This window comes from Leucopleurus acutus, assembly GCF_964270905.1.
Source record: "Leucopleurus acutus genome assembly, chromosome: 2".
Classification (NCBI taxonomy): Eukaryota; Metazoa; Chordata; class Mammalia; order Artiodactyla; family Delphinidae; genus Leucopleurus; species Leucopleurus acutus.
In genome coordinates, this window is record NC_139143.1 from 79,398,719 (window position 1) to 79,411,760 (window position 13,042).

Below are 13,042 nucleotides of genomic sequence, written 5' to 3' on the forward strand. Positions count from 1 at the left end.
CTCTCTGTATTCCCCTCTGCCCATCTGATGGTCCTCTGGCTTCCCCCCGACCCCCACTGTTGATCACTTTTCTGGCCAAGAGCCCACCTCTCAGGTTTAGACTGGAGCACCTCCTTCAGGACCCAGGGCCTCCTAAGCCTTGCCTCTGCTCCCAAGTTTCATCCTCAACTTTTCTGCCCTGATGGACTAATTACAGCTCAGAGCCTGGAGTCAGACCTGTTTGCATCCAGCTCCACCACTTGCCCTGGGATCTTATGCAAGTCTTCTAATCTTTTGAACTTCAATTTCCTCAGCTTGCAAAACAGAGATAATAATACCCACCACGAAGGGTTGTGAAGGTTCAATGAAGTAACATAAGAAAAGAAAAGTCAAGCCCAATGCTGGGTTCATGATAGGGGCCCAGCTCATATTAACTAAACTCTTAAAACCTAAAATCTGCTTGGGACGTTTCTTTTGGCTCCAACATCTAGGTTAAGGCTCTCTTTTTTATCATCGTTATCGCTATTGCTTTTCTTAAATAATTACCTAAAACCTACATGTGTCGTAATGAGCGCTTGTGTGGGCCAACGGGATTAATCCTATTAACAGTAATCAGGGGCTTCCCTGGTGGCGCAGTGGTGGAGAGTCCGCCTGCCGATGCAGGGGACGCGGGTTCGTGCCCCGGTCTGGGAAGATCCCACATGCCGCGGAGCAGCTGGGCCCGTGAACCATGGCCGCTGAGCCTGCGCGTCCGGAGCCTGTGCTCCGCAACAGGAGAGGCCACAACAGTGAGAGGCCCGCGTACCGCAAAAATTATAATATAACTTACTAAGGAAAAGTTACATCAAAATGAAGTGAATAGGGCTTCCCTGGTGGCGCAGTGGCTGAGAGTCCGCCTGCCGATGCAGGGGACGCGGGTCCGTGCCCCAGTCCGGGAAGATCCCACATGCAGCGGAGCGGCTGGGCCAGTGGGCCATGGCCACTGAGCCTGCGTGTCATATTTGGCTTCATATTTTAGATTTTGTTCTTTGAGGGAGCAGGAGAGAGGGTTTGGTAGCCTACCTAGGTGGCTGAATATTATAAATTTTGTATTTTGTATTAAGTTCTTGCTTTCCACTCTTTCACTTAAGAGCTGTGTGACCTTAGAGAAGTTAGTCAACCCCTCTGAGCTCCACCTCATCTGATACTTCCTGTGAGGTTCAGGGTGTGTCAATTTCTCAGCACAGTGCAGAGCGCCCTGAGTGTCTGCTCTGCGGTGGGTTTATTGTTCTCTTCTTGCCAGATTCTAAATCTACCCTGAGGTCTCAAACCCTCCAGACCAGGAAACATCATCAGATCCAGCAGGAGGCACTGCAGCCCTAGGAATTCTATCTGCTTCCTCCAAGGAACAGTCCTCCTTTGGAATCTCTCACCTCTGCTCCCCCTATTTCCCCACCCATTTTCCTAAGATGAGGTAGGAGACATCCCAATCATCTGGAGGTTAGACAAAGGAGGAACCTCCCAATGGACAGAGCAGGAAAGGAAGGTGGGAGGGGAGTAGGGGCATCTGCTTCAGGGGAGGAAAAGAAGGAGAGAAGATTCCAGAATATCAGCTATCAGTTTAGAGACAGATGGATGGGTGGGAAAACCTATTCACCCAGATTCAGAGTGGGCACAGACCTACTCATAGCCCTGTCTGCCTTAATTTCCAGAGATGCTCTCTGCTGGGGCCAGATTGGGTACCCCTGGACACACCTGCCCCCAGCGGGCTGTAGGTTTGTCCACTGGCCCACCTGGAGCTGAGTGTTCCTTGGGAAAAGGAGAGCAAGAGACCCAGTGACCTCTTAGTGTCGGGGGAAGGAGGGCAGGGTTGGAATTCCTTGACTTTTTTATTTTATTTTATTTTATTTTATTGAAGTATAGTTGATTTACAATGTTGTGTTAACTGCCGCTGTACAGCAAAGTGATTCAGTTATACATATATATGCATTCTTTTTCCTATTCTTTTCCATTATGGTTTATCACAGGATATTGAATATAGTTCCCTGTGCTATACAGTAGGACCTTGTTCTTGGGATTCCTCGGGATTCCTTGACTTTCCAACACCCACAGCTCCTTAATGCTGTTTCCCATGGATTCTTGCTACTCAAAGTACAGCCCATGTACCAGCAGCGCTGGCATCACCTAGGAGCTTGTTAGAGATGCAGAATCTTAGGTTCCACCAAGTCCCACTGAATTAGAATCTGCATTTCAAAGAGATCCTCAGGTGACTCCTATGCACATTAGAGTTGGAGAAGCACAGCTACAGATGATTTGTTTCAAGTCTTAAGGCAGCACGGCATATGAAAAAGTGCCGTGAATTAGGAGTGGAGGGTGGGACGGCCATACACCATCGTCAAGTCCCTTTCCCTCTCTGAGCCTCGTCTGGAAAGTGTGGAGGCTACTCCAGGTAAGCCCCCACATGCCTCCAGACCTGACGGCCTAGTAAGTTCTGGTTGAGAACAGCGCTCGCCTCATGCCAACTGCATCAGAGATGGAAACCCAGAGCCCAGGTGGTGTGAGCCAGTCCCCTGTGCGCAAGCAGTCCGCTGCGCCTGGGCCCAGCCCCAGGAGCAGGCCTCTCATTCTCCCATCCCTCCTCATCCTCTGGCCTATCAGTTCATCTTGCACTAGTGACAGTAGAAGCCAGCTTTTCGCACCATCCTCAGTTCCATCCGGAAGGCTTTGTGACTTAGACATTTCCTCTCCTCCCCTCACCCGCATCAGGCCAGTTTATCCTACTAGGGCTCGTTCCCCAGTCTTCCCCCCATCTCAAGGCCCACCCCCATCCCACCCCCAAGCCAACTTGGGAACCAGCGAGATTCCATCTTCCTTGCCCATGGTTCATTAATTCAACAAATATTTATAGAGCCCCTGTGAGTACCAGGCCCTGGGCTAGGATGGGTTCCGGGGAGCCAGCAGGGAAGAAGACAGCCAGGGTTCCTGACCACAGGGAGCTGACACTCTGAAGGGGGAGACAGATATTAAACACATAGTGACACCCTTGATAAATTCATCGCCAGTCATTGATTCTACCAACAATCATTTCTTGAACATCCATGACATGCCAGGCGCTCTGCTAGGCACTCGAGACCCCTCAGTGAATAAAACGCACAAAACTCCCTCCTCTTCTCAAATGTAAAATTGTTCTAAGTACTATAAAAGTGCGGGTTCGTGTATCTGCCGACACTCAAGGTTTAGAAAGAGCCAGCGATTAATTACATTTTCACTTGTCTCCTCCTGGGAAAAACCTCAATCCTGTTAAGCCCTGAGAAAAGGTGTCATTGTCTAAATCCCCCAGCGGCGGCAGGACCTAGGACCCTCTGCAGTCCTCCCCATCTATAAAGCGGTTCAGCCTCAAGCCCCAAGCCCTGGGTCAGCCCCTGGCCAGTGAGGGGGTCCCCAGAGGAGGCTGGGCCCAGCCTGGCTAGGGGGCAGCTTCCTGCCTCAGACCCTGCTCCCCTGCCTCAGTCTCCCTTTCCTCCCCTAGTCTCTTCCCTCATCTCTCTTTCCTTCCTCTTTCACCTCCTTCTCCCCTGCCTTCTTTCACTTCCTCCTAAGAGGGGACCATTTCCCCCCAAGACCCAGACACAGCTCCTGCCCCCCCGGAATGGACAATGCACTGCAGCTGCCTGGATGAGGGCATCCCTGCCATCACCTCCCGTAACTTCCGGATCTCAGGTGAGCCTCTGCCAGGTGTCCCAGCTGCGTTCCAGCAGTGCCCCAGAGGCCTCGGGAGCAGGGGGGCGGCGCTCACTCCCCTCTCCACCCCAGGCCTGGCCTTCCCCGACTGGGCCTGCAAAGCCGAGTCGTCCCCGGGCTCCCGGCAGATCCAGCTATGGTACTTCATCCTGGAGCTGCTGCAGAAGGAGGAGTTCCGCCATGTCATCGCCTGGCAGCAGGGAGAGTACGGGGAGTTTGTCATCAAGGATCCAGACGAGGTGGCCCGCCTCTGGGGCCGCAGGAAGTGCAAACCACAGATGAATTATGACAAGCTGAGCCGGGCCCTCAGGTGAGAGGAGGCAGCCGACGTGGCCAGACAGGGCAGAGTTCAAAGGAAAGAGCCGTGGTTTCTGGCACCCCTGTCAGATTCCCACCCCTCCAAGGCTTGGGAAATGCTCTGGAGTGTGGTGAGATGTCCAGTGGTTATCCAGGAGCAGCTTGGGGTTTGCCTTGGCAGCCTGGGGACGGGGGATGTGGCTGCGTCTCTGACTGCATCCTCCCTGCCACTGGGCCAACCCTTTATTCTCAACCTTGGAATCTCCAGATATTACTACAATAAGAGGATCCTGCACAAGACCAAAGGCAAAAGGTTCACTTACAAGTTCAACTTCAGCAAGCTCATCGTCGTCAACTACCCTCTGTGGGAGTCGCGGGCACCGCCATCCCTCCACTTGCTGCTGGGGGCCCCTGCTCTGTTTCGACCAGCCCTGGTGCCCATGGGTGTACAGAGTGAGGTAGGCATGAAAGCTGGTCCCATCCCCAGAGCTCCACCGGAACCTGCCTCTCTGCCTCAGGGGCCCATCAGCTTTCAATGTTCTTCTCCCCCTGCATCCTTAGTCCCTGAGTCCCAGGGGTGGGGGTGATACTCTGAACCACCCCTACATATTTAACGAACCCTATAGTAGAGCACCTGCCTATGAGAGAGGGCAACTCCTTCTGTGCCGGGATCACAGGGAAGGGGGTGGCGGGGTCTCAGGGGAGGGTCCAGGACATGTGGGCAGTGCTGACTTAGCAACCATTATGAGAGTATTTCATTATTTTAATGACTGGTCATTAAAACAAACAATGTATACTGGGGAATACACGCCAGGGAGGGTCCATTCAACCCCTGAGCCTGCTCTCCTCACTCCCCAGCTCCTGCATAGCAGGCTCTCCACCCATTGGGCCATGGCAGAGCAGATGGCTGGACAGCGGACCCCTCAAGGACCACCAGAGGCCTCCAGGGACAAGAAGGGAAGCGGCAGCATTGTCCACCGTGAGTGCTCAGGACTGGGGTGGGCCCAGGGAATCTTAAGCAGAGGAGGGAAGGACCCTTTTTTTTTTTTTTTTTGCGTTACACGGGCCTCTCACTGTCGTGGCCTCTCCCGTTGCGGAGCACAGGCTCCGGACGCACAGGCTCGGCGGCCATGGCTCATGGTCCCAGCCACTCCGCGGCATGTGGGATCTTCCCGGACCGGGGCACGAACCCGTGTCCCCTGCATCGGCAGGCAGACTCTCAACCACTGCGCCACCAGGGAAGCCCCCGGGAGGACCCTTTTGATTGAGCACATGGGTGAGGGGGCATGAGTCAAAGGATAAGTCATGTATTCATTCAACAAACATTTATTGCTCACCAGCTATTTACTAAGTGTGTGGACCCAGAGATGAAAGATGGCTCTCAAGATGCTCAGAGATCAGTAGGGAACAGAGATGGGAGGATGGTCAGTGACCAGTGCTGAGATTCTGGGAAGCACGAGGTGCTATGGGAATGCAGATGAGTTGGGGCTTCCTGGAGGAGGCTACACCTGAGCAGGTGAAGAAGATGGAGAAAGATGCCCAGGCAGAGGGAACAGCATTTGTGAAGTAAAAAGCTGCAAGTGAGTGTAGTAAATCTGAAGATCTGCTGGCAGCTTACATGGTGAGAGTAAGCTGAGTGATGGGAGTGGGAACGAGGAGGCGGATGAGAGACGAGGCTGGCGAGGCAGACAGGCGTCTGGTCACAGAAGGCCTCTGAAGCCATGCTGAGGGGGCTTGGACTTGATCCGTGGACAGGAGGGACCCAGAGGGAGAGGCACATCCAGATGTTCATTTTGCAAAGACGACTTGGGTTGATGTAGAGTTTGCGGTGGAAGAGGCATACAACTGATGTTGGAGGCTTTGAAGATCATCTAGGCAGAGGACGATGGGGACAGAACCAAGGCAAGGGCCATGGGTGGAGAAGGAGGCCCAACTGAAGAGAGATTGGGAAGATAAAGTTCACCCATTCATTCCCTTATTCACTCATTTCTTCTTTCAACAAATAGCTCATGGGGTCCTGTTGAATGTGCCAGGCCCTGTCCTAGGGCCAGGGGTGCCAATGTGAGCAAGACTGCCTTTATAGAGCTTGTAGACAAGAGGGGGTTTGCGGACATTCAGTTAATAATCCAACAAGTAGATAAGTAATGATAATTGTGCTAACTGCTACAGGGAAGTTCAGGGTGCAGCCGGGAAGACTTCCTTGACAAAGTGACATTTGAGCTGACACCCAAAATGTAAATCGGCGCCGGCTTAGTTCGGAGGGAGAGAGGAGAGCATGGCAAGCAGAGAGAATAAGGTGTGCAAAGGTCCTGGGGCAGGAAAGAGGAACCGGGAGGAAGCCAGTGCGACAGCACATGGTGATGGAGGGGGACACGGCAAAAATGCAGGCAGAGGCCAGTTCTTCCAGGACTGTAAGCTGGGAAGAGGCAAAGTCAGATTTTCTGTGAAAAAGATCAACAGAGACACTTGACCAACACAAGGCTCTTCTGCAGAGGCCCAAGACCTATCCCTCCACTTCTGGCAATTTCATGGAACAAAGACCCATGGCCCTCGCCCCACCCAAGTGCAGCTGAGAGCCCAGAGGTCCCACCTCCCAGAGAATGCAGGGCACCTGGCTCTGGGTCCTCACGAGCGCAGCCAAGGCTGTGGGCGTAGGGCGGCCCAAGACCTGCTAGGACTCGTAGGGCCACAAGTCTGGCAGCCTGCAGCAAGACAGCACCTGAACACCTCTCTGTTCTTCCACCCACACCCACCCCTTCCCAGTTCTGGGAATGCCTTGGGCACAGAGCTGCTCTCTTTGGGAAACTATGAGGGGGAAATCAAAAAATATTCCCTGGCGAGCCCCCGCTTGGCCTGAGGTATTTTGCACCTGCCTGCCCTCTGCGGGTGCCCAGGCCCTGCCTGTGCTTGGGTCCTGGGGCACCCTAAGCCGCTTCAGGTCTCTGGGAGCCTAGCAGCAGCCACATGCCCACTTCTGGAGCGGGATTCCAGAAGGGTGTGCCAGCCCTTCACTCCACCTTCACTCACAGCGTTTGGTGTCAAGAGAGGAAGCTGCTTCTGGGCAGAAGAGCGGCCAGGACTACTGAGCCAGGGGCAGAAGCTGCAGGACCAGAGCTGGGAAGGGGCGGGGAGGGGTAGGAGGACTCTTAGAACCATCTTCTCCACATGCGTACTCAGCTGTGGGGCCCTGAGGGGGGACACTAGCCCCAGGGGACACAACCTTGCTGGGGGAAGACAGCAGTCTCCACGTCACGTAAGGACCCAAGAAAAGGACAGTGACTTAGGAGAAGGTACATTCTTGCAGGGGTCTCCACGCTTTTCCTCACGAAGGATCATTTTCACTGCTTTCCCCTTTCACAGATCCAACGTCAGAAATATTGCTCCTACCAAATAAATCGGATGAATTAAGTAACAACTAAGTTGTTTTTCCAGTTTTTACTAACTATAGCCTTGCTGATGTCATCACCTTGGGTTGATACTTGCTAAGAAAAAATGTGGAACTGGAGTTAGGTTTTTTGAACTATAGAAAGTGGTGTGAAGTTCTATATAATCATCCCCAGAGATCCCAGGCTAGGAGTCCCTATTGCAGGATCCTGGGGAAACAGGGCAGATTTGGAAGGAATGGAAGGAGGGAGGGCTTCTTGGAGGAGGAGAGCTATAGGCCAGAGCCAGCCAGAGAAGGGGAAGGCTGGGGCTCACCCCACATGCTTGGCCTCACAGCTCAGCAGGCCCCATGATGCTGCTTGATCTTAGCTGGGAGCAGGGGGTTTATGGATGAAGGAACTGAGGACTGAGAATTTAAATGACACACCCAGGGTCACACAACTAGATCTTTGCCCAGCTAGAATAGAACTAAAGTCCTTTGCTACAGGGCCGAGGAGAGTGAAGAATGGATCCATTGAGTTATGGCAAAGAATATCCTCATTCATTCATCCAACACATTTTTATTGAGCACTTAATACACGCCAGGCTGGGTTGGATCCCGGGATCCAGAATAAAACAGACACAGTTCCTGCCACCACAGTGTTGGGAACACAGATATTAATAATCACACAAATGACTCCTGATTCTAAGCAACAGGGCCCTGGAGGAGAGTACCAGGAAGGATGAGGGGGGAGTCCAGGGGCTCTCACCTAGGCTGGGAAGGCTCAGAGGCTTCCCCAAGGAGATGACATTTACGATAAGATGTGAAGCAAAGAAAAAAGGAAGGTGCACAGGTGGGGAGAGGTTTCAAGCAGGAGCAAAAAGAAATGGGAGGGATTCCCTGGTGGCACAGTGGTTGAGAGTCTACCTGCCGATGCAGGGGACACGGGTTCGTGCCCCGGTCCAGGAGGATCCCACATGCCGCGGAGCGGCTGGGCCCGTGAGCCATGGCCGTTGAGCCTGCGTGTCCGGAGCCTGTGCTCCGCAACGGGAGAGGCCACAACAGTGAGAGGCCCACGTACCGCAAAAAAAAAAAAAAAAAAAAAAAAAGAAATGGGAAGTGGGCAGAGAAAGGAGACATCTCCAGCGGTGGGGACTCACTGACCCTCTCTCTCTCTCTCTGTCTCTCTCTCTGTCTCTCTCTCTCTCTCTAGGACTTGGCTCTGCCCCAGCCCACTGCCGGCTCAGCCCTTGCTGCCATTTGGGGAGCCCCCAAGACGAGCTTCCCAGTTTCGCCTCCTTCATCCCTCCCCTGCCACCCCCTGTCCTCTCTGACTGGCCCCGCCTCTCAGGGCCTTTTTTGCCCCCTGTCCCCGCAGGGCAGCACTTCCCAGGGTCCTCCATGCCGGACACCCTGCTCCCAGGACCCGCAGGGGCTGCAGGGGCCCCAGGGGCCCGGCATATTCCTGGCCTTCCTCTGTTGGCCGGGCTGGCGCAGGGGGCTGGGGAGAGGCTCTGGCTCCCAAGCCTGAGGCCCGAGGGGCTGGAGGTAAAGCCTGATCCCACGATGGATCCCAGAGAGGGCTTCTCCTCAGAGAGGCAGGAACCCTACATTGTAGAGGAAAGTCCTGTGTCCCCCAATCTGGAGACCTTCAAAGCAGTGTGGCCCTTGGATCCTCCTTAATGGGAGAGGAAGATGTGAAGTGGGGGGGTGTCCCCCAAACTCCATCCCACCTCTTATCTACCTCCCTTCTGGCTTTGCTCCTTCCCCTGGCTGGAAACAGCTTTAAATTGTAGAACGATCTGAAGGAACGGAGCTGCACCCAAGGAGGTGGGGGGCATCGCAGGGAAAACGCGAATGTGGGGAAGGGGAAAATTGAGGCAGAGTGCCCCCTCCCACCAAATTGCTAATCAGATTAAGGAGACATTCTTAATCTCAACTTTTCTGAGGGAGAAAGAGAATAAGGTTTCCATAGGTTTCCATCATTTGAAAGACCCTATACCTGCCCACATGAGACGGGAAATTAAGAGTCTAAGCTGGGGAAGGGTCAGGAGTTGTTCTGTTCCCCGAGTCTCAGGGCAACTCCCTTCTTCGCTGGGGCCCTTGTCCCTCATCAGTCTAAGGTCTCCCCTCTCTCTCCTGCCCCTCCATGCAGCTCTCTCCGATCCCTCTGATTTCTGCGACATTGGGAGCTCCTGTCCCCTCCTTTCCCCAAGACCCAAGCAAGTGGGGTCAGGAGGGATGGGCCTCCTCAGCTCTGTAATACTCCACTGCAGACCATGAATAAAATGCCCTTGGCAAACCTCCCTCGTGGCTGACCACCCCCTCCTGCGTTCCTGCTGCCCTCTGACCTGGTATGGAGTTAAACATCACCCAAGATTCCTGATGGGAAGCGGGGAGAGGGGCTTGGGAGGAAGAGTAGGAATCAAGCCAGCCACTCTCCTCCCTTCTGCTGCCATCATGCCCCAGAGAGAAAGGCTGAAGCTGTAGCCCGAGGAGCTGCCCTGGCCAGTGAGAAACCAACCTCAAGGAAGGAACCTAAGAGCAGAGCAAGGGTCTTCACAGAATGACCCCCAGATCCCTGCCATGGACCTCTGAGCAGAGTTTTAAGGGCTGGGGATGAAGGAGGGAGTTGGAAGGGGTCCCTCTCCCTCTGCATCCCAGGTCCTAAGAATGACAAGGGGAGCCAACTGAAGCAACAGGTGGCTGGGGGAGGAGGGGACACATAGAGAGGGGTCTTTTGCTCAACCAAGGAAAGGCCAAAAGAAAAGAATGTTCCAGGAGCCAAGCCATATTGCTCTCTTATCTCTAGGCTGCCAATTACAGGTTTAGGATTTGTCTCCACTTTCTTCCCATGATGGAGAGCAGAAACTAAGGAGGCACAGAGGGTCCCTTTGTCCATCATTTGTCCCTGGCCCTCATCCAAAGAGTAGGGGTGCATCCCTCTCTCAGAGCTCCCTATTCATTCTGCTACCCACTGCCTCTCAGTCCTTTGGGGCAGGCGCATGTTCTCATGGGTGGACTGGGGAAGGAGATACCCAGAGTAAGGCAGGGCTAAGCCCTCACCCCACAGAAAGGTTAAGATGAGCAAGGAACCCAGCTCCCAGGCTTCCAAGCGGGGTATAGGCCAGGAGAAAGGATCTGTGAGTGGGCTTCATCACAGTCTCCCTCCCTTACCCCAGATGCCAAAAAAGGGGACCTCAGAGTGTCGCTCCCAGGAGATCCTAGGAGCTATAGTGAAAACTGCCTCTCACTTGCTCCCAAAGTCACAGGCCCAGGCCCATCCCCAGCCCTACAAGAAGGACGAACACCCAGCCTGGGGCTTTCCCATCATCCTGTCCAGTTTGGGGAGACAAAGAGCTAGTGTTGTCTGCTGTGGCACAAAGAACTGGATCACACTGTCATAGGGTTTGGGTCCTGTTCAGAGAGGCCAGCCTCGGGAACAGGGTCCCCTAACAAGGACCCCCATGTGTCCTGCCTGACCCCTCCTCCTCTTCAGAAGTTCGTGGTTGCCATGACCCCCACGTTTCAGGCAACGAAAAATGCTTTGTGGTCACTTTTCTAAAATTTCTTTTTAGAGTAGGTGAACCCAGGAGACTGAAAGCTCAGCTTCAGAGGACATAAATTTCCAGGTGGTGCACTCTGTGTTTTAGACAACAGATTCAAGGAGAGCACGGTTTCTCAACCTCGGCACTATTACCATTTTGGGCTGCAAAATTCTTAGCTGTGAGGAGCTATCCTATGCATTGCAGGATGTTTAGTATATCTCTGGCCTCTAGATACGAGTAGCACCCTCCCCCAGCCTCCTCTTCTAGACCTGGTGAAATGTCCCCCCCAGGGGAAGAAACCGTGCCTGGTTGAGAATCACTTAAGAAAGGCTTCAGCAAGTCCAGATGTTCTGGCAAAGATGCGACCCAGGTTCCACCAACGCGAAGAGAACTGTTGGTTTACACGTTGCAAGAGTGCCCTCTGGTGGCCAGAGTCAACACCAGCGATCCGAAGAGCTCAGAGCTCGGGACCAGGCTGGGTGGGTAGAAACCATGGGGGGCGCTGTTTGAGGTGAAGGGGTGCTGGGCACCTTCGAGTCTTTCGAGGGGAGGAAGGGAGTTGCAGGATAAAAATATTTTATAAGAACTCTCCTATTTCAAACCCCATTTGCAAATCATGGACTATTCACCAAAGGATCCACAGGTCTAATGGGAAAACAGAGGGCAGATTGTCAGTTCCTCTGGTACAGTCGGGTGCAGCCATCAACCCTGGACATCACACCCTCTAGCCCGCTGGGGCCATCAGCGTCCTCTGAGAAGAGTATGGAGCAGATGCTCAGCCTTCTTCTAGGAGGGGTGGGAACCAGGGCAAGACACAGCAAATCCAGCTCACCAACCCCTGCTCCCAGGCCCTGGACTCTGTTGCACCAAAGGCAGGGACAGAAGCACACTTGGGTTCCAGCAGAGTTTTAGGGCGTCAGAACTCCCAGGCTTCATGAACCAGACATTAGTAGCCATAAGGGACCTTTGAGATCATCAAGTTCAACCTCCTAATTTTACAGGCCCAGAGAGAAGAAGGGACTTGTTCAAAATCATACATGTAGAAGAGCCCAATTCAGAACATAAATTTCCTAATTATCAGTTAATGTTCTTTCCATCTCACCATAATCACATGGATTGAGACTTCAAGAGGCCCTTAAAATTCCTCAGAAATAAGAGCAAATTATCTACTGAGAGGGAAATGTTAAAAGTTATTCCTGTGTGATTTTTTTCTTCTTTTTCAATAAATTTATTTATTTTATTTATGTATGTTTGGCTGCCTTGGGTCTTCGTTGCTGCACGCGGGCTTCCTCTAGTTGCTGTGAGCGGGGGCTACTCTTCGTTGTGGTGCGCGGGCTTTTCACTGCGGTGGCTTCTCTTGTTGAGGAGCACGGGCTCTAGGCGCGAGGGCTTCAACAGTTGTGGCTCGCGGGCTCTAGAGCGCAGGCTCAGTAGTTGTGGCTCGCGGGCTTAGTTGCTCTGCGGCATGTGGGATCTTCCCAGACCAGGGCTCGAACCCGTGTCCCCTTCATTGGCAGGCGGATTCTGAACCACTGCACCACCAAGGAAGCCCCTTTTTTTATTTTTAATTGAAGTATAGTTGATTTACAACGTTGTGTCACTTTCAGATGATTCAGTTATATATATATATTCTTTATTTATATATATATATATAATTATATATTATTTGTATATTTATTTATATATATATTATTTTTTATATTCTTTTCCATTATGGTTTATCACAGGATATTGAATATAGTTCCCTGTGCTATACAGTAGGACCTTGTTGTTTATCTATTTTATATATAGTAGTATATATCTGTTAATCCCAAACTCCTAATTTATCCCTCCCTGCCCCCTTTCCCCTTTGGTAACCATAAGTTTATTCTCTATGTCTGTGAGTCTATTTCTGTTTTATAACTTAGTCTTGTTTAATTTTTAATATGACCATAGTAGCAAACATTTTCCTTTTTGTGTACATTTTGTCGCTTGATTACATATTGTCTAGTGCTGTCCTCTAATTGTCTGATTTGCATTAATATGGTGTCCCCATAAAGGCTGGTTTTCTCAGGGTGGTGCAACACACAGTAGTTAAATGGAAGGTGTTTTGTCATTGGAACACTCGATTAGCATATGGAAGAGGCCTCGGACA

General features: G+C 52.3%; 1 protein-coding gene across 1 annotated transcript; it reads left to right on the top strand.

Annotated features, from left to right (window-relative positions):
* Positions 1–3,614: 3,614 nt before the first annotated feature.
* LOC309957311 (ETS translocation variant 3-like protein) lies at positions 3,615–9,043 on the top strand (the record flags this gene model as incomplete). The annotated part of the gene is made up of 5 exons (XM_082832491.1): positions 3,615–3,678; positions 3,772–4,009; positions 4,265–4,454; positions 4,855–4,975; positions 8,574–9,043. 5 exons carry the CDS (start codon positions 3,615–3,617, stop codon positions 9,041–9,043), a joined length of 1,083 nt encoding a protein of 360 aa, XP_082688617.1.
* Positions 9,044–13,042: the final 3,999 nt, after the last annotated feature.